At 44.1% G+C, this 27,652-nt stretch overlaps 1 protein-coding gene across 1 annotated transcript in view; it reads left to right on the top strand.

Annotated features, from left to right (window-relative positions):
- The first annotated feature begins 5,440 nt into the window (after nucleotides 1-5,440).
- Nucleotides 5,441-27,652, top strand: part of LRGUK (leucine rich repeats and guanylate kinase domain containing) — a 106,401-nt gene continuing 84,189 nt past the window's right edge. The window contains exons 1-5 of the mRNA XM_008150546.3: nucleotides 5,441-5,749; nucleotides 13,800-13,907; nucleotides 16,149-16,230; nucleotides 19,725-19,825; nucleotides 24,745-24,826. Coding sequence (XP_008148768.1) covers nucleotides 5,441-5,749; nucleotides 13,800-13,907; nucleotides 16,149-16,230; nucleotides 19,725-19,825; nucleotides 24,745-24,826 — 682 coding nt within the window. The remainder of the gene's footprint in view (nucleotides 5,750-13,799; nucleotides 13,908-16,148; nucleotides 16,231-19,724; nucleotides 19,826-24,744; nucleotides 24,827-27,652) is intronic.

Below are 27,652 nucleotides of genomic sequence, written 5' to 3'. Positions count from 1 at the left end.
AAAGAATTCTGGGGATAGATGGAAGTGTTGCCTATACAACAGTGTTAGTATACCTAATTTCACGGAAGTGTACACCTAAAAATGGTCATGATGGTAAATTTTATGTTATGTGTATTTTGCCACAATTTTTTTAAAAGCTGGAGGATGAAGAGTAACACGGTACCTAAATAGTTAGAATCAAATTTCTCCAACATGATTTTTCTTCAGAATAATTTTATGAAAACTATACATCACCTTCAGAATGAATTCACAATCAAGATGGACTCTTGAGTAACTTGATTTGGTCAGGAACAAAAAATCAAAGCATGTCAGAGTGAGAGCTGGGGACTTCAATAATTAATGAACTCTGAAAAATACCCTAAGCCTCCATTTATTTATAATGAAAATACTATGCATATTCATATTGTGCTGTTGGTATCTGCAAGACTCTTCACAAAGCAGATAAATAATTCAAACACAGATTTGCTTACCTGGGCAGTAAGAGGTCAAAGGTCAGGATTCTGTCTTATTCCTCTGATGGCTACTGATTTTTGTTCTCCAGGTGTGTATGTTGCCAGTGTCCAATGACTCACAGAAAGACCCTGTGGCACATCTCAAGCTATGATTTCCCTTTTTACCATCCTCTTCCCACTTCTGAATAAATAATGTTTCATTGGAAGGGAAAAGAATTCTGAAGCCACCTGTTGTCTACTTAAGCTTTTTCTTGAGTGTGGCTTATTATTATTGTTGTTGTTGTTGTTACTAGAGGCCTGGTGCACAAATTTGTGCACAGGTGGGGTCTGGCTGGCCCACCCTGATCGGGCGAATAGGGCCAGCCTGAGGGAGGGGCTGTGGGCAGTTGGCGGGCTGGCCCTGTCCCTGATCGGAGTGTGGGGGATCAATCTGGGGTGGGGCTGGCCTGCCAACTGCCTGGGGCTCCTCCCCCTGGCCGGCCCCACCCCCTGGTCAAACTCTGGTCGAACTCCTGGTCGAGGGGACAATTTGCATATTACCCTCTTATTATATAGGATTTCTATGTGCATCTTAAACTTTTTAATACTCTTAGTGATTTACATCATCATAGGCCTTAAGGATGGCAAGCGTGCTCCCCAGACAGCAGGGAGAATGAGGTTCAAGCAGAATATCCATGAGGCCCTTTGGCTGGAGAGGGTGGCTGGTACAAGGACAGTAAACGATGTGAGGCCTGTTCTTTGCTTTTCACAGATACCAAAAGGCTTTCTTTCTGTCCCTTACTTAGAAACCACCCATTAGTGTCACCTTCTATAATGGTTAATTTTATGTGTCGACTTGACTGGACCGAACATTGGTCAGACATTATTCTGGGTGCATTTGTGATATTTCTGGATGAGATTAACATCTGAGTCCATAGACTGAGTAAAGCAAATCACCCTTCCTAGTGTGGATGGGGCTTACCCAATCAATTGAAGGCCTGGATAGGAGAAAGAGCCTTAGTAAAAGGGAATCTGACTGTCAAGCTGGGACATCTGTCTTCCTCCTCTCTCAGACTGGAATTTATGCCGTGGGCTCTCTGGGGTTTCCAGCTGGCCTGCTTCAGATCTTAGGACTTCTAGCATCCATAATCATGTAAGTCAATTCCTGTATTTTATTTTCTCTCCTACTAGTAGCCTATTGCGCGATATCGCATGCAATAGTCCGCCCACCGCTTCTGCAGGAGCCGGCGGGAACCGCAGCGCACCACTGGGAGCCGTGCTGCTTCCATGGGAGCCAGGCCCGCCGTCTCCTCTCCGGGCCTGCGCTCTGCTGTGGAGGGCCTCTGCCGCCCGGGGTGTCACCGCGGCGATGAAGCAAGCGTCCTGCTCTGCGCCCACTGCCCAGAGGCCCTCCATCGCTGTGGCGACGAAACAAGCATTCTGCCAGGCCGCTCACGCTGCCTGCTCTCAGCAGCAACCCCCCCCCCCAGGACTGGGGGACTCCGGTGAGGCTGAGGGGACTGGGCGCCACCATCTTGTGGCTATGGGTGCCGCCATCTTTGTGACGGAGTGATGGTTAATTTGCATATTACCCTTTTATTAGATAGGATTGGTTCTGTTTCTCTGCAGAACCCTAACTAATATTCCTGCATTGTTGGAAAGACTTGACGCTTTTGGGGGTTGCAGGGGGGCTTTATAGTAGCAAAGATTTGTTTGTGGTGGAAGATAATACTGACAGTAGCAAAGCCAATATGGAAATAATGACTTGAGTGAGAGAAGATAAAGATTCTAACTTCAATGTGTTACTAGGCTAACCGGCTAGACAAGATGTAAATTGTGTAAAGTGCCAAAAATATACAGTACATCAGCAACCAACAAAGTCTCCTGTTAATCTCATGAGAAAGTATCATCTGTGTGTAAAACCAAGGATTATAAGATTCTGGTTTCTCCTCATGGCTGTCAGACTATCTCACCAGTCCCATCTGTTCTACATTTTTTTAAAAAGTCATCCCCTAGATTCTGCTAAGACATTTTGCTACATGAGACAATTTCATCCTCTTTCTCACTCCTGCCCCTTTTCTTCTAGGGTACTGACTCCAGGTTAGTGGACACTCCTGTTCCAGACAGAAAAATTAGGGGTAAGGGTAAGTAATACTTCTGGGGCAAAGCTACCAAGTAGCTAGAGGTAGTTGGCACCGTCTTTCAAACTTAAGCTCTTTACCTCTTTGATTCTCCCCTCCCTACAGCCTATGCTGGATGTCCTCCCAAGAGAGGTGCTCTTGGGTGTCATGGTGAGGCTGTCCCACGTTCTCTTTCCTCTCAGCCACGTAGGAGAGGATTCTGAGCTCTCACAGAAGACCGTGCTCTCCTGGGTTATTAAATCCCACGGCCTTTGTCCACCCTGCTCCACTTCCCTGGCCCTGGAAACCTGGCCCCCAGTGAGCACACACACACACACACAGTAACTATTATTATCATCATGATGGCAATAGAGATCCTTGCAGGGAAGGCGTCCTTGTCCCCCTGGCCTTACATAACATTTTCAGTATCTCACCAGGGCCAGGCTCTTGGTACCTTACAATTATTTCCTGAGAAACTAATTTAGATTCTAGAGAAAATAAAGTACTAATGGTTAAGTTCAGAGGCTTTGGATCCAGGAAGACTGGAGTTGGAGTTTTGATTTGGACACAAATAGTGTGTCTGGGCAACTTGCTAGCATTTTTAAACATTGTTCTTCTGCTTTGTAAAAATGGGAATATCAGTTCCTATTTCAGAGAGCAGTTGGAATAATTAACTGAAGGCCTGGTTTATAGTAAGCAATGAATACATGGAAGTGATTCTTGATATTTTGTACTAATGGGAAGGGTTTACTCCCCGCTCACCTGCAAAAGTGGTAGTTGAAGGTGGACTATGGAGTTGGTCATTCTAGGTTTGGATTTCAACACCAGAACTTGACTTTGGGCCCGTTACCTAACTTCTCTGGGTCTCAGTTACCTCATCTGTCAAATGGAAATAGAAAAGAATAAACATAAAGATGAAAAGAGACAAAACGCTTAGAAATATATAACCCCAAAAGCTATAGCTTAATGTCCTAAAAGGCATTAACCAGTTTTATCTCTTAGGGAACTTATTTCGGGATATCTTTCTTTGTGAATTATGAATACTGTTACCATCTTACTCATTTCCTCATTAATTGAGTTGAATAAAATCACATATGTTTCATCCTGTACTTGGTATGAGAATTACATATTAACCTTGGAAAATTATCCTCTGACAGGCCCTAACTGACAGCCTAAGACATTTCCTTAATAGATTGACATTGGCAAAACTTGCTTTGCTAGAAATGCTGATTAAGCTATTATAGGGGGAGTGGGGAGAGCAACCAAAAATACACGGGGTTTCCATTTTTATATATTCTATCCTCCTCTCCCCTATGTCAGTTAGCTAGAGCCAGGTCATAAGGGGGTGAAGGTGGGGAAAGGCCCCTTGGAGGGGCCTCTACCCACTGGAAAAAAAGAAATAAGCAAGCTGCAAGATGAGCCTAGCAGAAAGAGATACTTTCATCATAGCCTTTACATTTATGACCAGCAAGATAACAAAAGAATGCAATTCTGAAAGCATTATTACCGTTTTAAGGATCCCTCAAGCACTGAGAAAGATAATAGTCCATGGATGGTGTCCGTAGGATTCTTTTCTCCTCCCCCGACAGCCACTGACAGCTGATTTTGTGTTTGTAACTGCTGTCACTGAAGCACGGAGAAAAGGCCTGTAAGGCCAGGGGGACAAGGACGCCTTCCCTGCCAGGATCTCTATTGCCATCATGATGATAATAATAGTTACTGTAATTGTCATTCTGCTTTTCTATAGACTGTCTACTTTGTGGAGCTTAAGGCTATGGGGCTGCATAAAATCACACTAACATAAAGTCATGCTTTGTAATCTTCCCAGAGTATTTTATGAAACTGCAAAGAGAACCTATACAAAAAGACAAAAATAATTACCAAATTCAGGTCACTTGACTAACAATTATCTGTGGAATGCTAATAGCTCTTCAGAAGCTTTCAGATACAGTATCAACTTGACAGTCTTCCCAGCCCCCCGCCCCCTCTCTCTCTGGATTGGATTGTTGGACCACTGTCATTTTTTCTCCCCAAGGACATGGCTTATCGTGTCCGAGAAAAAATGAATTTAATTGCAAATCAGCTTCAGTTGTTGTCTGCTAGTTTCTCTTTATTATCTCCAATTAAACCATAAGGTTGGAAGCCACGCCTTTTATTTCATTTATACACACCCTCATCTCCTGACACCACGCTCTGCATAGTGTAAAACTTCAGCATTATTAGCTTTTCGATAGAGAGTGTTAGAGAAACATCTAACACTTCCAAAGTTTGACTCTGCGAAAAGAGCCTTCGTGGATGAAACAGGATGGGGCTCACAGGTGATCTTATGGTAGGATGAAAAATCTTTGAGAGCGGCCTCGAGGTCCAGAGAAAACAGTTGGACACAAAGTAAAGGGGTGTGTGAAAAAGAGGTAAAAATGAGAAAGACAAAAAGAAACAAAGCCAGACACTGAATGCACTAAAGGGGGGTGGAGGGAGAGAAGAAGAGCAAGAAGAGGGGGCAGAGCCCTAACCGGTTTGGCTCAGTGGATAGAGGGTCAGCCTGCAGACTCAAGGGTCCCAGGTTCGATTCCGGTCAAGGGCATGTACTTTGGTTGCAGGCACATCCCCAGTGAGGAGTGTGCAAGAGGCAGCTGGTCGAGGTTTCTCTCTCATCGATGTTTCTATCTCTCTATCCCTCTCCCTTCCTCTCTGTAAAAAATCAATAAAATATATTTTAAAAAATAAATAAATAAGAAGAAGAAGGGGCAGAGAAAAAGAAAAGGCGCGTGCCACCAGTGTCACTGACTAAAAGCTAGGACTCTGGATGGGGGAAAGACTACAGCCCCCAGAATCCCTTGCGGTGCCCCTACCCCCGTGTCAGTCTCTTAGGCAACCCAAGTAAACAAGATGGCGACCTCCGGGGGAGATCCCCAGAGAAGGAAAACTACCTCTCTCCAGGGAGGCAGCGGTTCAAGAGGTGGAGCCCAGTCGGTACTGGTTCGCCCAGAAAAAGAACGCTGGTCTTCATTTCCCATGGGGCAGAGACTGATAGGTCCTTACAAAACCTCCTCCTCCTCCTTCCTGCTCCAGCAGATCATTCACCGCTATCCGGAGTCGGACCCAGAGCAAGAGGAATCCGAGAGCGAGGGCGAGGGCGAGGAAGAGGAGCTAATGGATTCCGAGGAGTCCTCAGAGTCCGAGCTGCTGAATTTGGAGGTGTGCCTTCCCCCCACCCCTCACCACCTCTCTCCTCTCTCCAGCCGTGGGACCCCGCTGCTTCTGCGGCAGCCCCCCACGCACCCCTCGTTCGTCCTGACCACTTCGAGGCTTCCCCTATTTTCTTCCCATTTCAGTTACCCGGTTTTCTCGCCCGCCCCTTATTGAAATATTACCAAGTTTCCCCTTTGGTTTCATTAGCACACTTGGTTTCTTAAAGAGTCAAATTATGCAGCGTCGTTATGAAAAATTACTATTTATATGGGACTTAAGGCTTCGACTTTGTTAAAATTATACCTTGACAAGATTGTGAATAGGTAGAGTTCGTCCTTGACACCCCCTGCACCCTTTTCCCTGGGATTTTGAAGTACTCCAGTGCTCTCTCCCACTTCCAGTCCCTTCGTCGTCTTTGCTCTAGGGATTTATTTTATTTTATTTACTTTTTAAAAATAATTTGAGAAGTGCTTCCTCAAACACTAAGTGACGTACAAGTTTAATATATTACTTCTGCCAGGTGTATCTGACACATTATCAAGCAACACACACACACACACACAGACACACACACACACACACACACACCCCTCACTTTGGGAGTGTTTTAGGATGTAGAGACGGTTCCCAACATTCCCATTGACATTGCCTGGGGTGGTGGCTTTGCCTTGTACATTGTACAAATTCACATTAATAGATACCCATTCTAAACACCACTCAAATCCACTCCTTTCTTACGCTTATCATCCTGCTCCCTTCTTAGCCCATTACCTGTCTTCTGTCCCTTTCTACTTCTCATCACATCACTTCCTTCTCTTGGCTTCTAATATGTTACTTGTTTTCTTAAAACACACACACACACACACACACACACACACACACACACACACACAAATTGACTGGCTTCTTTTCAATGAACTGTTATGTTCTCCTCTTTGTCCTGCTGCCAGGAAACTCAAATCAATATTTTTCTTACTTTCAATCGTTTTTCTTGAGATAGGTTTGTCTCTCCTCTTTTCTCTTCCTTTGTAGTAGAAATTGCCTCAAATTCTTTTCAGAAGTAGATACTGGTATGATGCAGAGAAATGGAATGATTCCAATGTCCCCATTCTGTGATGTTCTTCTGTCTTGCCCTCTTGGCAACTTTGCACCTTTCCCTAGTCACCGTTCCTCCTGGAAGCCAAACATGCTTCTCTTTGCATGCCTGCTCCGTTTCCCAAACTCTTTTCCTCCTTAGTCTCACCTCTTCTTATTTCCCCCTCAGTAACGTGCATCGTCCTCTGTTACTCTGAGGCCACCACTCTTCACCCCGCCGGGGTTCCCTTCTTTTGTGATGTCCTTTTGGTCACTCTCAACATTTGGCCCGTTTTTTCCACCTCCATTTTATCTTTCCTGTTCTTCTACCTCCTTTTACAGGGGCCAGTTACACTTAGTTTTGCTTAAAATAGATTATAGGAAATTATTCCTTATTTGTTCATCTTTTTGTTTACTTTGCAACCTTTAACAGTGACTATTGCAAAAACAATTGCAGTGTTTTTACAATTTTGAGATGTTTGTATGGTTTCCACCAGCTTCCACCCCAGAGGAATCCACAAATGAATCACCAGTTCACTTTATTATTCTAATTAACACATGCTCTTAAGCTATGAGGCTCATTAGTAGCACTGTTAATCCATCTTCAGTATGCCATTAACAAACCAGAGAAGGGGATGACTTGAACTAGTTATTCCTTTTTGGCTTATAGGATGTATGTGGGAAACGTTTATTAGTTCTTCCATTTGCATTCTAAATGTTTATTTTGTGTTTTCACATATTTTAGCTTTTTATAGTATCTCATAAGTTTTAATATACTGAACTGTCAAGCTAAAAAGGACTTATTTGAACTTTTATGTTTAGTGATTTATCTTCCATGTCTTAGCCTAGTTAAGATTTGTAATGCCATGATGGTCACGGTGATTACTGAGTGCCTGTAATGCAATTAGCCTCAAACCTCTGAAGCCCTCATGGACTTGAGGGAGATAGTGCAGACCAGCTGTTCAGAATACTGTCTTTGGTTCCAATAAAGCCTTTTGTTAGCTGTGAGATTTTGAGCAAGTTACTTTACCTCTCTATGTCTCATCTGGAATATGTGAATTATAATAAAACCTACTTCAAAGGAGAATTGTGAGAATTAAATGAGATTCTACATGTAAAATACTTAGCATACTATATTATTTATACTGTTACTAATAACATAGTAACAGTATAAATAATATTTATACACCACTCAAATCCACTCCTTTCTTACGTTTATCATCCTGCTTCCTTCTTAGCCCATTACCTGTCTTCTGTCCCTTTCTACTTCTCATCACATCACTTCCTTCTCTTGGCTTCTAATATGTTATTTGTTTTCTTAAACACACACACACACACACACACACACACACACTAGTTTTGCTTAAAATAGATTATAGGAAATTATTCCTTATTTGTTCATCTTTTTGTTTACTTTGCAACCTTTAACAGTGACTATTGCAAAAACAATTGCAGTGTTTTTACAATTTTGAGATGTTTGTATGGTTTCCACCAGCTTCCACCCCAGAGGAATCCACAAATGAATCACCAGTTCACTTTATTTTTCTAAAAACATGTAGTTGCATGTTTTTATTTGCAAACTACAGCCCATTAAATGATTTAATTCATGTAGACTTCATTGAATAAACATTAATTGAATGATTATTATGTGAGAAGCGCTCTTTGACTATAAGGGGCAAAAGAAGAGTCTGGGCCCATTGCATGTGTCTGATGCATGAAAATCACTCTTTTCCAGTGACTAATGTGGGTAATAATGCCTACTCATGGATTGTTATGAACATCAAATTTAATGAGAAACTATGTTGAAGTCCTTAATATAGTGTCTGATACAGAGTAGGCTCTCAAATATTTTAGATGTAATACTAATAGCAACAGTAATGATAGAAGATGGTGAGAACATGATTGAAGATCTACATGGTCCCTCTCAAAGTGAGATAAGAATGTGAGTAAATCATACCTATGCATTATGTGAAGCATTATGTACTCTGCTGTGTACAGATGCCAGCTGGGTTGTAGGGATCATGGAAGACTTTAAGGAAAGTAGACCCTTGTCTGGGTGGAGAGGTGGTGTGTGAGCAGGCAGATGGCAGCTTTTCCTATTGATGGATTACAGGTGAGAGCAGAAAAAGCGGCTGAGGTGGGGGCCAGGTTGTGGAGGGCTTTGGTGGCTGAGTGGGATTCGTTTAGAAGCAGGGAGGTCAGTGAGAAGACTCCAGAAATATCTGTGGAGGAGAGACAAGAGGCTGCATTCAGGCAGTGGAAGTGGAAATGCAAATGAAGGTAAAGATGAAAACATGTAACATATTTGAGATGGGAAAGTTACTGATTGAATATAATAAGCCTGGGATGCCTGCTAGGCCTATGACATGGTCTGGGATGGGGGTGGGGATGTTAAGGCTTTAACCACAGTAAAAAACAGGAACAAATAGAGCTGTGTAATAGGGAGTTGGATATACTAGTCATATGACTGAAATCAGGGACACGGACTCAGAGTAGAAGACCAGGAATCATCAGCATTGAAGTCTGTGTGATCAGCCAGGAAGGAAGAGGAGAGGACGGCCAAGCATAGAATCCTGGGGTATAGGTATTTAAGTAGCCGGCAGATGAGGCGAGTTTAGGGAAGGAAACTGGAAAGAAGAGCAGTGTGTGCCTGGCCAGTATGGATGCCGGTTGAACATCCACCCATGAACCAGGAGGTCAGGGTTGTGGGCTTGATCCCCAGTAGGGGGCGTGCAAGAGGCAGCCGCTCCATGATTCCCTCTCATCATTGATGTTTCTCTCTCTCCCTCTCCCTTCCTCTCTCTGAAATCAATACAAATATATTTAGGAAGGAAGGAAGGAAGGAAGGAAGGAAGGAAGGAAGGAAGGAAGGAAGGAAGGAAGGAAGAGCTGTGTGATAGGGAAGCCAAGCCAAGGAAGAGTCTTGAGGACACGGGGATACTATTGCTGCCATTATGTTAAGTGGGAAGAGGCCTTTTATAAAAAGTGCTTCTTAGCTGGGCCTACCTGAGGCCCACGTGGTTTTGTGATGTGGTGAAGGCAGAAGCGAGCTGAAGAGCGAATGAGAGGCGAGGAAGGGGAACTGAAGGATATAAAACAGCCCTGGAGGAACTTGGTGATCAAGGGAGACAATAGCTCCAGATAACGGAACGTAAGCAGGACTGCAGGGAGCCCTCTAGGACAGAAGAGACTCACAACTCGTATAGCTGGAGAGGCACAGTGGAGAGTGACTGTGTGAAATCCCAGGCAAAAGAGGGCAACGTGGATGGTCCCTGAGCGAAGTCCCTGAGGAAACAGAGGGAGTGGGACCCTGAATGTGGAGAAGGAGCAGGCTTATCCGAGACCCAAGTGAGCAGCTTTAGGGCAGGTGCAGAACGTGGAGCGGGTTCGTGTCTGGTTGTTTCTACTTTGCCAGAGGAGTGGCGTCACTGGCCAGTTTGAGGAGAGGGTGGACTGTGGAATCCCTTGTCACGTCCCGCATGTTTCAGAGTTCCTGTTGAGGTCCGGTTTCTGGAGAAGGCCGCAATCAAAATGAAAAGAGACTGGAAAAGAGTTAATTTGGGTAAATGGGGGGCCAGGCGGGAGTCCACCTCTAGGGGGAGGACTGCCACTGCTCTGGCCTTTGCCATCCCTTTTATTGGGGTTCTGAGATACATCCATATCCTTTAGGCAGGAAATTCCAACAATAGACAATCAGCAAAAATTTACATATGATTAACAGGTGAAAGTTGCTTTAACTACCAATGTCTCAACTAAACAATGAGTGACTAGCTCTCATCATTCAGAGCGATTAAGGTTGACCAAAGCATTCCGGATTCCCTTTTCACATTTAACTACCAAGTGTCAATGTTCGGTTTCCGGCAGTGGACTCTGCACAGTCAAGGTGGGGAGTTGAAAGGCAGCTGATAAAAGAGTGGGAGAGGGCTAATAGGCCTGAGGCCCAGGTGAAGTTGACTGTAGAGTGGCACCAGAATGCATGGTGGTGGGGCCTTTCCCAGCCCTGGGGAGAGTGGGGTCATTAATTCTTCAACCTATGTTTGTACTAGGCACTGAACTCCGCCTCCCCACTTTGTGCTTCAGCTAGTTGGAACTCTCTGTAGTTTCCCAATGGTCCATGCGCGCCTTTGCCATGGAGATTTTGTGCATGCTTTCCCTCTTTGCCTGCAGTATCCTTCTTGGCCCTCTTTTCTGCCCCCTTTTCCAGAATAACTCACAACTTTGGGTCTCAACTTAACTGCTCTCTCCCCAAGGAAGCCTTTGCTACTCTCTGCTCCCCACTAGACCTGACAAAAAGGGTGCCCTGTTTACCTCTAGTGTCATGTTTATCAAAGTCCTGAAATTGCTTGTGTCCCTGTCCGGCATGTGATGAGCATGCCACAATCTCTGCACAGTGCTCCACTGAGAACTTGCTCCAGGTTTGGGTATGTATGTGGCAATTGCAACCAGGGGGCCAGGAGTCAGAGACTTGAGAGTAGAGACATTGAAATTGCTTATGAGGCCCTAACCGGTTTGGCTCAGTGGATAGAGCATCGGCCTGCAGACTGAAGGGTCCCGGGTTCGATTCCGGTCAGGGGCATGTACCTTGGTTGTGGGCACAGCCCCAGTGGGGGTGTGTGCAGGAGGCAGCTGATCGATGTTTCTCTCTCATCATTGTTTCTAACTCTCTATCCCTCTCCCTTCCTCTCTGTAAAAAGTCAATAAAATATATATTTTTTAAAAAAGAAATTGCTCATGGGATACCCAGTACGGAAAGAAGGACAGTCAGGAGAGGTAGACTCCGAGAAGGGAAGGACGAACAGACTGGAGATTCTGTTGAGATCCAAGAACAAGTTCAGTGGGTATTGGAAAGGTTGAAAGTAGGCACCCGTAGGTTCAGAGAGAAATGGAATGCTGGGTTTGAGATGTCTAGGGTGGAGCAGTTTAGGCTGGTGACCAGGCCAGGGCATGGCCCTGGAACTGAGTGCCTGAAGTTTGGAGGAGATCGATTTTAAGGTGTCTGAAGTTGAGAAAGCAAAGAAATGTGTGTATGTGCATGTGCTTGGAGTCGAAGGCGTGTTGAATGGCCATCCTTGGGGACTCTGATGCCGCCCAAGATAGAGATAGGGCATAAAAGGACTGAAAATGACCAAAGACCAGAGGGGAAAGGGGTGCTCCTGACCAACGGCAGGAACCCCAAAGGAGGTGTGAGGGCATTGCTGGGGAGTCTTCCCTGGGGGATCTGGGAAAATGCCGACTCTATGGCAGGTCTCCATATCAGTGGCTACAGACATTCACCTGCTGTAAGTAAGAGGTGCAACATCTTCTCTTAGCCAGGAAGTGGAGGGGCTGGGTCAGGTAAACTTCAGAGGTTTAGGTGGAAAGTTTTGGAGGGAAGGTAACACGCTCACCTCAATCCCTTCCCAGGCCTTTTATAAGAAACTAGAGGCCCGGTGCATGAAATTCGTGCAAGGGCTCAGCCCCTGCCTGTGGCGGCGGTGGCCGCCTCTGCCTTGGCCCCCGCCGCTGCGGCTTCATCCAGAAGGTCTTCCGGAAGTATGTCCAGTCTAATTAGCATATTAGGCTTTTATTATTATAGATTGGCCATCCTTGGGAACTCTGATGCCCAAATAAGGAACTTTATTTAGAAAAGTAAATGCTTTCCCCCATTCTGTGCACAGGTTGATTGGCATGGATGAAGGAAACATTCAGATGTGGGACTTCTGACTGCATCAATTAGTAGTAACAACTGTCATTTATTGGGAACACTTGCTATATTCTAGCCATTGTGTTAAGAGATTTACGTAGACTATTTTTTCATTCTCCCCAAACATTAAGAGAAGGTAATAATGTTTCTTATTTATAGATGAAGACTGTGAGGCTGAGAGAAAACTTTATCCGCCTAAAGTCATGTATCCACAATGGCAGATCCAGGGTTCAAACCAAGCCTGCCCAGCCCCGAAGCCTGTGGGCTATCTCCGTGTGAACGATACTTGCTTCCCTGGGTTAGTGCAAATTTGGGGAGAAAGAAAATCCTTACAATAGCACCAGCCTACGTACTTATGTCGTCAGTACCCGAATTAACGTGGAAAACCCGAAAAGACATTTTGCCATCACAGTCCGCATGCCAGTTATGCTTAGTTATTTGGGTGTGACTGATGTGATTTCTGTATGTTGTGTCCTCGTGCTGACGCTAGTGATAATATGCGGGTCATTACAGAGTTGAAGGCAGCACTAACCACCTGTTATCTCTTCTTCTGTCACTACTGAGGAAAGGGCACGTTGGGCCACCAGTGGCCCGTGGATGTCTACAGACCCCTTTATGGAAATGATTACTACCCTTTTAATAAATCTGGTAAGCTGTATGAATCCAGCAAAATTCACCAATAGGAAGCTGACTGAAGACCTGTTTTCTCCAACAAGAATACCAGATTTAGCAAAGCCATTGCCTTAATTTGATGTAACCGGCCTTCAGGGTGTGGGCAGGCAGTCAGGTGTACCGGTGAGAATGGCCCTGGGGTTGGAAAGACGTGGGTTCGTGTTTTGGCTCTGTCACAAACTAGCTATGCAGTTTGGGGCAAATTAACCTCTGTAAGCCTTCTTCATCTGTGAAATGGAGCTAAGGGTACCTACCTGGGGGTGGCCAGGAGGATTAAATGAGTTGATTCCATCATGAGCTCTTGGCACGGTGCTCCATCAATGTAACTATCACCACTAACATTGGTGTGCCTATTGTGTTCCTTGCACTTGGCATACCTAATGCCAGTGACCACCTGAAAAGTGAGCAGCAGTGAAAGCAATGACTTGATAGATATTGATGTAAACAAATGTAATCTGTGTCTTCCACACAGAATTTTGGGGGGACTGGTAAGGTTTGGAGTGCTCAGCTCCTCGATATGTCACATTCTGAGTAAGTGCCGGATGAGACGGATAGCTTGTTTCTTTGAATTGGAAGTCCTCTTGGTCCACCTCTGCTGATTATTTTATTTTATTTTATTTTTTGCAGGGTGAATTTGATGGGGTCCTGAGAGAGGAGGCCGTGGCTGAGGCACTCTACCAGTTGGGGCGCTCCGGTTCCGGGACTGAGCAGGTCTTCCTCAACCTAACTTTATCGGTGAGTGTGACAAGATCGCCATTGCCTGGCTACATCTTGACACGGGTTGGGCCATATCCACTTTTTTCCGATACCCATAGCTTTTGTGGTGGCCCCACGTCTCAGTCGCATTTGGTGGAGCTTGGTGATAAGAGTTATTTATGTAAATGTTAGACATCAAAGAATCCTGGCCAGTCCAACAACCAGCTTCTCAAATTCCTTTGTTTCATTCCCTTCGGAGCCTATTTCTTTCATCTTAAGTAGTTATTTTATAGCAATCAATGCCTTCTTTCCAGAAGGTTGAATTTGATTCTGTAAAACTAATCAAAAACTCTTTAAGAATTTTCTTTCTGATCAGGACTACAATTTATATCTGAATCCATGGGAACAAAGGGTTTTGGTATTGACTTTCCCCCCTAGTAAGTCAAGAAATAAGTAGCTGTGAGCAGTCTCTCCCTTTCCTAAAGACACCTATTATTAATGAACAAGTGTATTGTTATTCGTCAATTTTCAAGATTTCGATGCTGGTCACAGTGCAGCACAGAATCTGGGCTCGGTTTTCTCAGACGAGCAGAATTCTCAGAGGACTCTGGCTTCTTCCCCTTGTTTTTCTATAGTCCTAGGCAAACAATACATCTTTTTGCTTCCTTGTATTGTAAAGCATTAATATTCCTTGAGTAAATGCAGATAACGCAGTTGAAAAAGCACACTGAAATTTTGCTATGGCACCAAAATTTGGCTCAAGTGTATAAATCATCGTAAGGCTGTTCTGTCTTGGGTTTGAACTAGTAAACTATCTGAGAAACGTTAAGCTCTCTTCACCCACGCTGGCTCCATGGCATGTCCTATGAGAACAGCGTATTACGGCTCTCACCTTTACCTGTTTTCACTTTATACCATTTTATGGATGACTCAGCCGGCCGGGCAGTCGCATACAGGGAGCACCCTGTGTGAATTGCACTGTGTAGGCACTGGAATGGTAGATGATTCCAGCAGCCAATACATCCCCACACAAGTCCCTGGCGATCAATATTCCACTTAGGTACGCAGCGCTATGCCTTAAATTGATCTACCAAAAAAAGCAATTCTTTAAATCTTATTTCAGCCAGATGGACTGAAGCTTAACTTGCTTTGCCACTGACCTCCTTACATGTGAGATATTACGTGTTGAATTACTTTACCTTCATAACCTGTCTTTACTGAATACATTGTCTTAGGGTTGCCTGGTTTAGTGATTCCCCTCTACCCCAATATCTTACTAGTAGGTATGTTACACGTTATTTTTTACTTTCTGTTATTACTTGTGTATGTAGGTTCTCTTCTACCAGAGTCATACTTTTCTTAAGGGCACAATATGGCTCTGTTTCATTATTGTATTTCTCATCATGGCAAGCACAGTGCCTTCTACACAGCAGGGTTTCAGTAGGTATTTATTGATCACTGTTCTAATGGCCTCTATTGAACACCGTTATTATTGTAGCTGAGAACTTGCGTATGATGACATGTCAGTGGTTGGCTTTTTCTGACTCTGATGGCACAACACAAACCAGTGACATGAGTCTTTGTCCCAAGGGGCCGAACACCCCTCCAGCCCCTGTCAGTTCACTAGCAGCGGGATGTCAGGGAGGGAATGTTAGGGAAGGACTCAGGAGACTTGAATCTGCTTCTCTACCACCAACTTGCTATGCGATGTTAGGCTATTTACACTCCTCTCTGTACCTCACATTCCTCATCTCTAAATTGGGAACACTGGGCCCTGTGGATCCCACAGGTTTTTCCTCTATTGTGGGAGAGTTGAAAAGGAGCCCCGTGAGAACGAGGGCGTGTGGTGGTTAATGATCTCCCGATTAGGTGTGAACTCTCTTTAAGGTGCCATTTAAATTCCAGGCATCCGCTGTTTCTTCAACCAGATAAAGGCTGTGGCTTTATTACTCGTACATGTTTCTTAATATAAAACTCTGCTCAAAAGGTCTTTGTGGCACTGCCTTAATTTGCCTTTTCATGTTGTATTTGTTCTTGCTAACAACACTAATTTTCTACGCTATTATTTTCTTCAGAGGAATGCATTTTTAAATGGGGCTTGTAGTCTGTTTTGGGATCCTATTAGTAGTAGGCTTCAGATTTTTTCCCCTCTCACTTCTACTCTATTTTATGAAAGGAATTTTGGATTTCTTTTGACAACTGTTATTTCTAGACGTCAGGAGAAGGCTGAGTGCTAACTATGAAAGCAACATTAAAGTCCTTTACCTTTTATTTTCTCAGGGTTGTGATTTGATTGACATTAGCATCCTCTGCGGATATGTCCACCTGCAGAAGCTGGATCTCTCAGCAAATAAAATTGGAGGTATGTAATTGTCATTCTAGTACATTGATGGGTCACTGAATCATTTCAGAAGTTGAGCTTTGCAGTAGGTGATATAGTTTAATACTACAAAACTTGATACAAAGACTACTGTGGATCAATTTACACATCTACCCAACGCGCTCCATGTAAAAAGGAACCAATGGCTGATGGCTGAAGAAAGGGTCAGGGTGGGCAAACCTGCGATGTTATGCTGGGGGCGAGGGTATCAGGTGGAAGGTTTGCTTTTTCCTTTTAAGAGAGGAATTATTACCTGTTTAATACTTCCTGAATAGCCCACGATTCCCTTTTCTTTCCCTCTTTTAGTTTATTCAGTGTAGATGAATTTGTTTTTATTTTCTTCCTTTAATGGATTCTTTCCTTTATTTTTCATTTGCATCAACAACATTTTAGTACTGGCCATCTAGTTCTGTTCTTGTTTGAGCACAGAGATTCACAGATTAATTTTTTCCTCTATTTTTGCTGTCTCTATAGTTAGTTGATTCTTAAACTCTTGACTTTGACATTAGAAGGTCTATATGACCTATTTGTTGTGACACCTTGTTCACATTTAATGAAATTAGTTACATTTCCTTGAAAGCTTGATCCTTGTTTCTAATTTTCTGATCTTATTTGAAGTTGAAGTATACAATTCTTTCCCTCAGGCTTCTAAGGAAAGAAGCAAATCCTCATTTCTGCCCTGCTTTCTTCACCGATAATCTTTCTAGTTTCTTCCTTAGTTTGTCTTTCTGTCACAATTAAATGTTGCTGATAAGGTCTTCTCTGGCTCATTTTAAGTGTTGTTGTTTTTAACCTTATATGACTGCAATAATTAAAATCCACTTTTATTTCAATGGCTAAGAAATATTCTAGCATATTTTTTCTTAAACTGCTACTGTTTTGAAAGACTGCCTCCCCACCAGCTTCCAGTTTTATAAAACTTTATTATGAAAAAATACAAACATGTGAACAAGTAGAGGGACTGTTGTCATGAATAATCAGGTTCAACAATTACCAGTCATGGCCTATCTTTTTTTTATTTAAGCATATGGTACTTAAAAAAAAATTATATATATATTAGAGAGAAGAAGACAAAGGAAGAGAGAGATAGAAACACTGATGAGAGAGAAACATTGATTGACTGCCTCCTGCACGCCCCCCACAACTGGTGCCCTGACAGGGAATTGAACCATGACCTCCTGATTCATGGGCCGATACTCAACCACTGAGTCACATCGGCTGGGCCCGTGGCCTATCTTGCTTCCTCTTTGGCTCCCTGCCCCGCTCCCCAGGATTATTTCAAAGCAAATCTCAGGTGCCACAGCATCAGAAAGACTTTTTTAGTGTTACTGGCAGGTGCTCCCCCGCGCCCCCCACAGGTTGGTTTCATTCACTGGGTAAGGAATTGCAGCGCGGTGGGCGGCTTCCAGGTGCTAGTGCTGAGGAAGGAGGAGGAGGTGTGGCATCACTTGAGCAATGAAGGAGCCCACACTTGCCAATGAAGCTTTCCTCTGGGATCCGTCTCCTTTCATCTTTAAGACCTGTTTTATTAGCTCATCAAGTGTTTGAGAACCTACTGTCTGGAAAGTACAGTCGATTTTTCTTTCTGTGAGGACAGTGTTACTGATGAATTGAAGCAGACCAATCTCAGTTTGCATCAGAATCACCTGGGGCGTGGAGTGGGGGCTGATCAAACACAGGTGGCTGTGCCCCACCCTCAGAGCTTCAGGTTCAGATCTGGGGTGGGAATTGAGAATTTGCATTTCTAGTTAGTAGTTCCCCAGTGAAGCTGGTCAGGACCACTCTTTGAGAACCAGGGATGTAGACTCGAGAGGTGCTCCTGCCATCTGGTGGACATGGAGGTCACTACACCGAGTAAGGGATTAACCGTCTTGTAGAAGTTAGAAACCCAGCAACCCGAACCATGAACTTCTCGGTCAGTGACTTGAAAGCATTGTCCATCTGCACAGTGTGAAATGTACCTGCCACCTCCTCATCTCCATCTAAGTGGTAGCTGCTGCTGTGCTTCGAGACAGAACTCAGTGGCCCAGCCTTTACCGGCCACAGAAAGGTCAGCTGCAGGGGACCGAGGGGCTGGTGGAAATTAAGAGTTGAGACCACTGCTGACGGACACAGAGCTGAGCTCAGAAGGGACACGCAGGCCACGCTTGTAAAGCAATGGCAGTTTCCCCTTAGGTGTCTCTCACAGGCGGCCTTCCTTGATTCGCTCATTCATTCCCACCAACGGTTGATGTTCCTGTGGGTGCCCCTCCCAGAACAATTTCATTTCAACAGTCAGGCTAGAGAAAGGGGATGGTTTCGGCCAGAGAAATGAAGTAGCAGTTGGTGGAGCGCTTCTGGCTTCAGTGGCTGTGACTGGCCCTGTGATCTAGAATGAGAACAGAGGAGACGCTATCACTACCATTTTCAGGTGGAGAAACAAGTTACTGGCAGAGACGGGGCAGCAAGTCGTTATCGTGGGGTTCTTCCGGAGCTGGTTTCTTTCTTTAAAAACCATCTGTATTGATTTCAGAGAGGAAAGGAGAGGGAGAGGATAGAAGCATCTATGATGGGAGAGAATCATTGCTCAGCTGCCTCCTGCACGCCCCCTCCTGGGGATGGAGCCTGCAACCTGGGCGTGTGCCCTGACCAGGAATCGAACCGGAGCTCCTGGGTCATAGGTCGATGCTCAATCACTGAGCCATGCTGGCCGGGCCTGAGCTGGTTTCTTATTTCTCCTCCTGTCCGGAAGCACGTCTGCTGTGAAGCGGCCGCAAAACGCTACACAATACTTCATTTCTTATGTTTTACATGTAATTTCATTAGGACGAATGTTAGCACTACAGTCCTTTACTTAGTACTCAGGCTCAGAATATTTGCTTGGGATAAAATGCAGAACTCAAATACATTTGAGCCAATCCAGAGTCAAAGTAAAATAATAGCAATCATTTAAATTGCTTCAAATAATCAATTAGATTTAGGATTAAGTCCAAATAAAACAAAATTTGTAGCACAGAAAGTTCTCAAATTGTGGCATTTTCAGTCTTCCTGAAAGAACTAATTCAGTTATTTAGGGGCCGATTATCAAGAAGATTATCTGGGCTCTAACTTCTTGTCCTTTCCTCCCCGGCTGGCAGTTTTTGAAGATGTGACTGTTAGAGTGAGCTGGGACCCCGAGGAGGCCTGTTCATTGTTACGTGGCTGTCCTGGGACAAGGGGGTGGAGGGCGTGGGGAGGCCCTGGGAGAAGGTTCAGTGACCGGCTCAGGGAGAGGGTTCTGTGTGTGTGTGTGTGTGTGTGTGTGTGTGTGTGTGTGTGTGTTTCACACACCCTATTCATTTCACTCATCTGGGTGTGCTTGTATCTGGTATAATTAAGATGTGCTTGTATCTGGTATAATTAAAAAATGTTCTTATGTAACAAATGTTGTTTTTAATGACTTTGTCCAATTTTTATTTTATTGGCTTACCTTATTGTGTATTTCTTTTTCTCCCCAGATTTGTCTTGTGTGGGTTGTATGCCGTATCTTCTAGAACTTAATGCTTCTCAAAATAAACTGACTACATTCTTCAATTTCAAGCCACCCAAAAATCTCAAGGTAGTCGTTACTGATACACCAATTTCATATGTTAACTGGTTTGCAAAGCACATTAATAAGAAAATGTCACTAAAACAGGACATTCAGAGGGTACGAGGTAGGGTAAATAGTGTAAGGATTTGGAATGAAATAAGAGGGAGAGGCTTTATGCATCATTTATTTTGGAAAAGGGAGATGGTTTGTGAATGAATCATGTTTATAGGAAGTTTTGCTGAAACCTAGTGTTCACATCAAAGAGCTAGCTTCCTTCTGTTCTGGCCCCCTCCTTTACTGGTAAAAGGAGTGAATGTTTGTATGCTTTTATTATAGCAGAATAACTTTAATGTGAAAAATCTGTAAGAATGTCCTGGGGGCTCAGATTTTGCCCTCCTGTGGATCCAGCCATCTAATCTAATAATAGACAAATATGCAAATTGACCATACCTCCGACACACCCAGAAGCCACGCCCACCACCCAATCAGAGCGAGTATGCAAATTAACCTAAACCAAGATGGCTACAGCCACAGAGAGCAAGGTTTCCTAGGTAACAGAGGAAGCCAAGCTTTCTGCCAGCCGTTTTAGGCCTAAGCCTCCACTCAAGCTACAAAGTTTCAATTATAGAAGGTAAACAAATTCAAACAAATGGCGGCAGAATGGAGCTTGAGAGAGCAGGCCAGGGTTGCTGCCGGCAACAGGGGAAGCAAAGCTTTCAGCACACCCTGGCTGGGCCCACCCGCTTAAGGCAACAAAGTTTCAATTATAACCCCAACACAAGTGGCTACGGGCCTCGGAGGGAGCCCCAGGCTTGGCTCCGCTCCAAGGCTACAAAGTTTCAGTTGTAGAAGGAAAATAAATTCCAGATACCAGGGCCTATGCTTGCATTGCCAGGGGGCATGGCCCGCCTGCAAACTACCACAGGCCCCTCGCTCAGGCCGCCCCCGCCCCAAGGGAACCCCACCCTGATCAGGGACACCCTTCAGGGCAAACCAGCTGGCCCCCACCCCTGTACCAGGCCTCTATCCTATCTAATAAAAGAGTAATATGCAGATTGATCATCACTGCAACACACAATATAGCTGCCCCCATGTGGTCAAAGATCCTACCCCCATGTGGACACAAGATGGCCACCACAAGATGGCCAGCAGGAGAGGGCAGTTGGGAGGCACCCGGCCTGCAAGGGAGGGCAGTTGAGAAGGACCAGGCCTGCAAAGAAGGGCAGTTAGAGGTGATCAACCCTGCAGGAGAGGGCAGTTAGGGGTGACCAGGTCGGCAGAGGAGGGAAGTTGGGGGCAAACAGGCTGGCAGCAAAGTGGTTAGGGGGTGATCAGGCTGGCAGGCAGAAGCAGTTAGGGGCAATCAGGAAGGCAGGCAGGCAAGCAGTTGGGAGCCAGCAGTCCTGGAATGTGAGAGGGATGTCCGACTGCCCATTTGGGCCCGATCTCAGGGATCGGGCCCAAATGGGCAGTCGGACATCCCTTGAGGGGTCCCATATTGGAGAGGGTACAGGCTGGGCTGAGGGACAACCCCCCTCCGTGCACGAATTTCATGCACCGGGCCTCTAGTTAGTTTTATAAGGAAGTGGTGGTTCCAGGCCCGTATCCTCACCTCTGCAGCTGCCTTTGCATTTCTGGGGCAGATTAACTCTGTGAGCCGCGGTTGGTGGAGCAGCCTGCTCTGCACAGGGCCCTGGGTCTCCACCTTCCGTGTGCGCACAGCTCACCTGGTTCCTGTGGAAATGAGATTCTTCCCAGGAGGTGTGGGTGGAGGTGGGGGGGGGGGGGACACCAGGGAGGTGATTTCCAACACCTTCCAGGTGATGTTGGTGTTGCTGGTCCATGGACCACATTAGGCAGAGAGGCCGGGAGTACTGGTTCCCGAACCTTCCTGCACACTGCAGTCGCCTGGGCGTTTTTAAAACCTCCATGTGTGGTCCTGCTGCCAGAGATTCTGATCCAAGTGGCCCCAGGTAATGACGGGGCTGGGGGCTCTAATGTGCTGACAAATTTGGGAACCAGTGCCTCTGAGCTGGGGACCAGTGTTCCTCGTTTGGACTCAGATATTTAATTTTAAAGTTATTTTTAGGAATGGATATCAACTACTGCCTTTTATTAGCTACTGGTTTTATTTTATTTACAAACCAAATTAACTTAGACCCAAAGTATTCGCCAGTATTTGCATAAATCTGAGATCAAGAATCTGACGTCCTTCCTACCAGGGAGACATCCTTATTAATTTTTCTTCTGTTGTTTCACATCACTCTATTTTTATCAATAGAGTTTCCCCCTTTGAAATTACAGTGATGCCAGGGTGACATTCCTCTGTCCAAATACGCCACACGGGGTGCCTGCCTGTGCTGGGTGCGGGGCCACGTCTCCAGGTTCCTGGGAGCTGTGCTGGCAGAGCTGTTTCCTTGGCCCGCCCTGGCTTGTCCGTGCAACCCTAAGCCCCAGGGAAGCCAGTCAGCGCAACAGCGCGGCCTCTGCCCTCGGAAGAACTTCTTGGAGTTTCTTCCATTCACACCCTTACATCACCCTCTCTCAAAAAGACTCCACAAATGAACAAAAACAAATCAGAGACCCCACCTTTGTTGTTGTTATTTAGAGCAGTTTTAGGTTCAAGCAGGTATAAAGGCTTCCCATATTCCTCCTGCCTCCACTCGGGCACAGCCTCCCCATGATCAAAGTCCTCCACAGAAGTGGTCCATTTGTTACAGTTGATGAACCCACATTGACACATCATGGTCACCCCAAGTCCATAGTTTACATTAGGGTTCCCTCTTGCTGCTGTGCATACTTGGGGTTTGGACAAATGTGTAATGGCATGTACCCACCATTATGGCAGACCCCCCATCTTTATCGTTCCTGGAGAATAACAGCAAACATCAGTGATGTTAGAGGAGCGCCAGGCTGCCGGCGAGGGGCTGTGAGAACTCCGTGTGCACTTGGGAGGGGGGTGATTGGTGTTTTCCATGCATTATCTTATTTAATTCCCCCAACAAGCTGTGAGACGGCTGGAATGGGCCCATTTTACAGATGAGGACACTGAGGTACAGAAAGGTTGAGTGGCTCGTAGTCTTCCCTGGGAGGTGGCAGGGCTGGGATAAAACCTGATGGCTGAGACCCAGAGCCCATATCTTCCCAGAAAGTCAGGCCTGTGTACAGTGTCCCACCCTCTTGGGCAGCTCTGCCTCCTTCTTCTTTGTTATCTCCGAGCCTGTACACCAACCGAGAGGGCACGCATTTCCTGAAGAGCAGGAGGCTGCCCTTCACTCCGTGTTTCCTGGAATGCTCTGCTCTTCGTAGGTGAAGAAGGTTCATTTGATTTGATGGGTATTTCCAGAAAGCTCTGGGAGCCAGTGGAACTCCCAGCGGGAGTCAGAGCAATCTCAGCCTTTTAAGGTGTCTCAACAGTCCTGGTTTTATAGGTGCACCGCGGGCTTAGTCTTCACCACAGCCCTGACAGGGGTGGTTGGGTAGATTCATGAGGAGACACATATGGCACAAGAAATGAAAGGTATTGATGAAAAAGTGCCAATTTGAAGTTAGCTCAGACAATTATAAGTTTATTTCTAGTTTATCATTATTACATGGAAGAAATTAACTTAGACCCAAAGTATTCTGCCAGCGATTGCACAAATATGAAATCAATGAAACTCCATTAACATCGTCCCAAACTGACTTCTTATTTCAGTCCTGATATGCATTTACATAGTTGCAGTTTGTATATGCTTGAAGTTTTGTGTTCTGATTTTTTAATAAATATATTTTTATTGATTTCATAGAGGAAGAGAGAGGGAGAGAGAGAGAAACATCAATGATGAGTGAGAATCATTGATCACCTTCCTCCTGCATGTCCCTTACCGGAGATGGAGCCCACAACCTGGACATGTGCCCAGACAGGGAATTGAACCATGACCTCCTGGTTCATAGGTCGATGCTCAACCACTGAGCCACACCTGATTTTTTTTTTATTTAACACAGTTTAGTTTGCACATTTCTATTCTTCACATGGTTCATACACATGCATTTTACTGACTATCAACTTAATCAGTTTTCTACTCTTGCCACTTGAGTTGTTGCCAGTTTTTCTTTTTTCAAGTATTCAATATTTAAAGTTTTTAGCATTTAAAGTACTTAGTATTTAATGCATTTATAAAATGACCGTAGTATATTTTTGGGGGTGGGGTCACTGTTTTAAAGGGTACAAGAAGATAAAAATAGTGCTCAATATATAATTGCTTCATAGTTTTCCATAAAATGGTTATAATATGAAAATTATCAATGAATGTTTCAACAAAGTTAGGATTTTTTTTTCTTTTTCTTTTTTAAAAAGTCATTTTTATTTATCCTGTCAGTAGGTGAACAATTAAATGAAGTTACTTAATGTTATATTTCTGTAATCTCATATTTTTGAGTAGGAACAACTGCTGTTGCTGAAAATGCTTTCCTAAAATAGTCCATTTTGAGAAGAGTGTTACGTTGAAGAGATATGACCTGAGGGATGAATTAGGAAGATTTTTCTGGCATTAAGGGATGACATGGAGAATATACTGAGATAAAAATAGAAAAGGCAAAGAAAAGAGAAACAAGATAACAGTTTGCTGGGCATTAGAGAATCTGAAAGAAATGGTGGTTAGAGTGAAACTGAGGTAAATCCTGAAGAAGGTCGGGAAAGTTTACAATAAATGCTGAAAGGGAGAGAGTAGCTGCAGGAACTGAGTGTTTGGATCCTGGGATTCTGCTCTGCCCACAGGAAGGGGACGTCATAGGGTCTCTAAAGGGGACAGACAGGATCCCAGTTAGACATTGATGAAATAGGGATAAACATGTTTTCAATGAAGAATTCTAATCCTACATCCAGAAACACATTCTTATTGTGCATTTACTCACTGGTTAAGCTGAATAAAAAAGTATGACATGTTGTTTCTTTTTCTCCTCAGAAGGTGGATTTTTCCTGCAACCAAATTTCTAAAATGGGTGATTTGTCGGCATACCAGGCTCTCACTAAACTAATTCTGGACAGTATCCTTTGCAAAGTAAAGGGGAAATTTTGGTTAATAGACTCATTGATGAGCATGTGCCCGATGGCATGGAACAGTACCGGATAAGCAGTTTACTAAATAACGAAGGACTAATCATCATAACATGGGAAAGATGCTTTATTTACAAAGGATTAAGGCTGCAAATCAAAGCTTGCCAAGAGCATTTTCTACCTGAAAAGTTAAGTTCTGATTAATGGAGGCTTATTTTTAATGCAAGAACCAGATAAGAAGTGCTGTTTTAACTGACTCCTTTTCAAATTTACTTAAACTTGCACCCTATTTCATATAAATTCAGTATCTGAAAATCCAGATATGGCCCCATGGAAAATTAGTGACTATTTCACAAAAGAATTCATACTAAGCTTCCTTTGAATAGCAAGCTTCTCTGGTGTATTTTAAATATGCTTACATGAAAAAAACAAAAAACAACTTTTGATTTGCGACCAACTTCAGGAACGGGCCTGTTGCACGGCTCAGGCTCCACGCAGGTGGAGCGCCTACGCCAAAGCACAGGCTCCAGCTGGAGCCGCAGGGGGTCCTTGGGGACCCGTGAGTTTAATGAGCTTGAGCCTCCTCTTCACACCAGAGGCTGATGTCCTCTGGGTGACCAGGGAGCAGCGCCCCTTTCTCAGTGAGTGTCTGCCTGCCCCCTGAGGGTTCTCAGGGCCGAGTGGAGAGTGAATGGACTGCCCCAGGGCGCCTCGTTCCGGGATGTTGCAGCAGCCAGAACACATTACGCTTGTAATGAGGCCGAGAGGTGGGGAGAATGGAAGGGATGCTTCCTTGAAGACATATTTTGTAGAATAAAACCTTTCTTCACCTTTGATGGAACGCTTTGAGCATACTGCCACACCCTTTAGCACTTTTGTGCAAAAATGAGCAATTAGTGGACAAAATTTAAGAAATGTAAGAAACGCCAAGGGTTAAGGGAACATGTAGATCAAAAGGATCTCTTTTTAGGTTGCTTATGAGTGTGAAATTGGTTAACCACTTTGGAAAACAATTTTATACCATCGTGTAAAGTTGAACATCCAAACTCCCTATGACCTCATATTTTCATTCCTACATATGAAGGTGTAGCATGCGTGTACCTGGAGGCTTGTATAAGAATTAACAGTGTCCATTGCAGCATTGCTTATAGCAGCAAAATATTGAAGCAGGCCAGATGTTCATGGATAAGAGAAAGCATCGATTATGGTGTACTTACACAACAGCATATTATACAGTAGCGAAAATGAATGAAATATATTTCCATGTAGGAATAGGAGAGGTCTTAATAAACTAAATATAGTTTAGGTATAAAACCAATGGGAAAAGGAAGAGGAAATAGACCACTCAGCATAGTGGTTATCTCCGAGATGGGGAGCCCTGGATGGGACAGGAGAGGTGTGCAGAGACGGATGTGTCAGTTATTGCTAATGTCCTACCTCTCGGGTTGGGGGTGGGATGATGGTGATGGTGGTGGTTTCAAGAGTGTCCCTTACATTTTTTAAAAGTAAATAAAAAGCAGGCAATATACGGGCCAATGGTGTATCTATGTCAATTAGCAAATTTAAAAGCCTGAAAATGATAAATTAATGTCTTTGAAAATAATTATTTACCAAGCTTCAAACGTCTACTGAGTCAGAGTCCCCTGGATGGTTTGCTAAACACATTGCTGGCCCCCGTCCTCAGAGCTTCTTTCTGAGTAGGTCTGGGGTGGCCCCTGAGAGTTCACGTTTCTAAAGTTCCCAGGTCATGCTGGTATTGCTGGTCTGAGATGGTACTCTGAGAAGCTCAGCTCTGAACTAACCCACCTTCTCTATTCTACCTTGCAAGGCATGCTTTCCTAATCTGATGGCTTCAGAAATCTGACTGCTATCATTTTTATGCTTTTTATATTTGCTCAAGCTTTCCTTAGTGGGCACCTATGACTTTTTAAGTTGAGGGGGGGAAAGTAGGCTTTTCTTTAAAATAAAGTTAAATGAAAAATGTAATTATCAATATAACAAACAAAACAATTATTTAAAAACAACTTAGTTAATAAAGCTAGTACTACTGATAATGTAATTCTGGTAGATTATATTAATACCTCAGAATGAATTAACTATAAGATAACAACTTTGTAGTTTATTTTATCGTGCTGTTTTATCCTTTCATATGTGGATAATTGGTGATTAATTGATAATCATTTTAAATTGCAAGATGATAAACATTGCCAAGTGTACATAAATTTATTATTCTTGAGAAAGGAGAGCAGTTTATTCTTTACCCATAAATCTTGACTGGCTGTTCATTGTAATTTACAATTGTAGGATTATGAAATTTAAAAATGATTCATAGAATTTTAAAATCAAGACAGGATTTTAGAAACCATCCAGTACTAACCGTTATTTTATGGAGGAGGAGCCTACAGCTCAGGGAGATTCAGTGAACTGTCCAAGATCATTTGGAAAGTGGTTGAACTGAGAGTAGTCTTCGGAATTCCATTGTTTCCATTGTTTTGCCCATGTTGCAACGCATTGAGTAATTACTACTGTTATCACCTCTCCATTCACAGTGTGTGCGTGTTTCATTCCTTAGAGAGTGTCACTCCCATGGGGAAGAACGTGGTGCCCAGGCAAGGTGATACGGACCTCTCAGGGCTGGTTTTGCTTAAAGCCATCACTGCGGCTCTCCCCACTAAGAGGAGCGTGATGGATTTCCAATATGTCTAGTAACCGTTTTCTACCCACCCGGACCATATATTTTGATCACAGACACATGAATAAGAACGAATACTGACTAGTGAGTAATTCATGTCAAACGCTGTGAACTGCTGACAGCA

This window comes from Eptesicus fuscus, chromosome 14 (genome assembly GCF_027574615.1).
Source record: "Eptesicus fuscus isolate TK198812 chromosome 14, DD_ASM_mEF_20220401, whole genome shotgun sequence".
NCBI lineage: Eukaryota > Metazoa > Chordata > Mammalia > Chiroptera > Vespertilionidae > Eptesicus > Eptesicus fuscus.
This window is presented reverse-complemented; position numbering and strand designations above follow the sequence as displayed.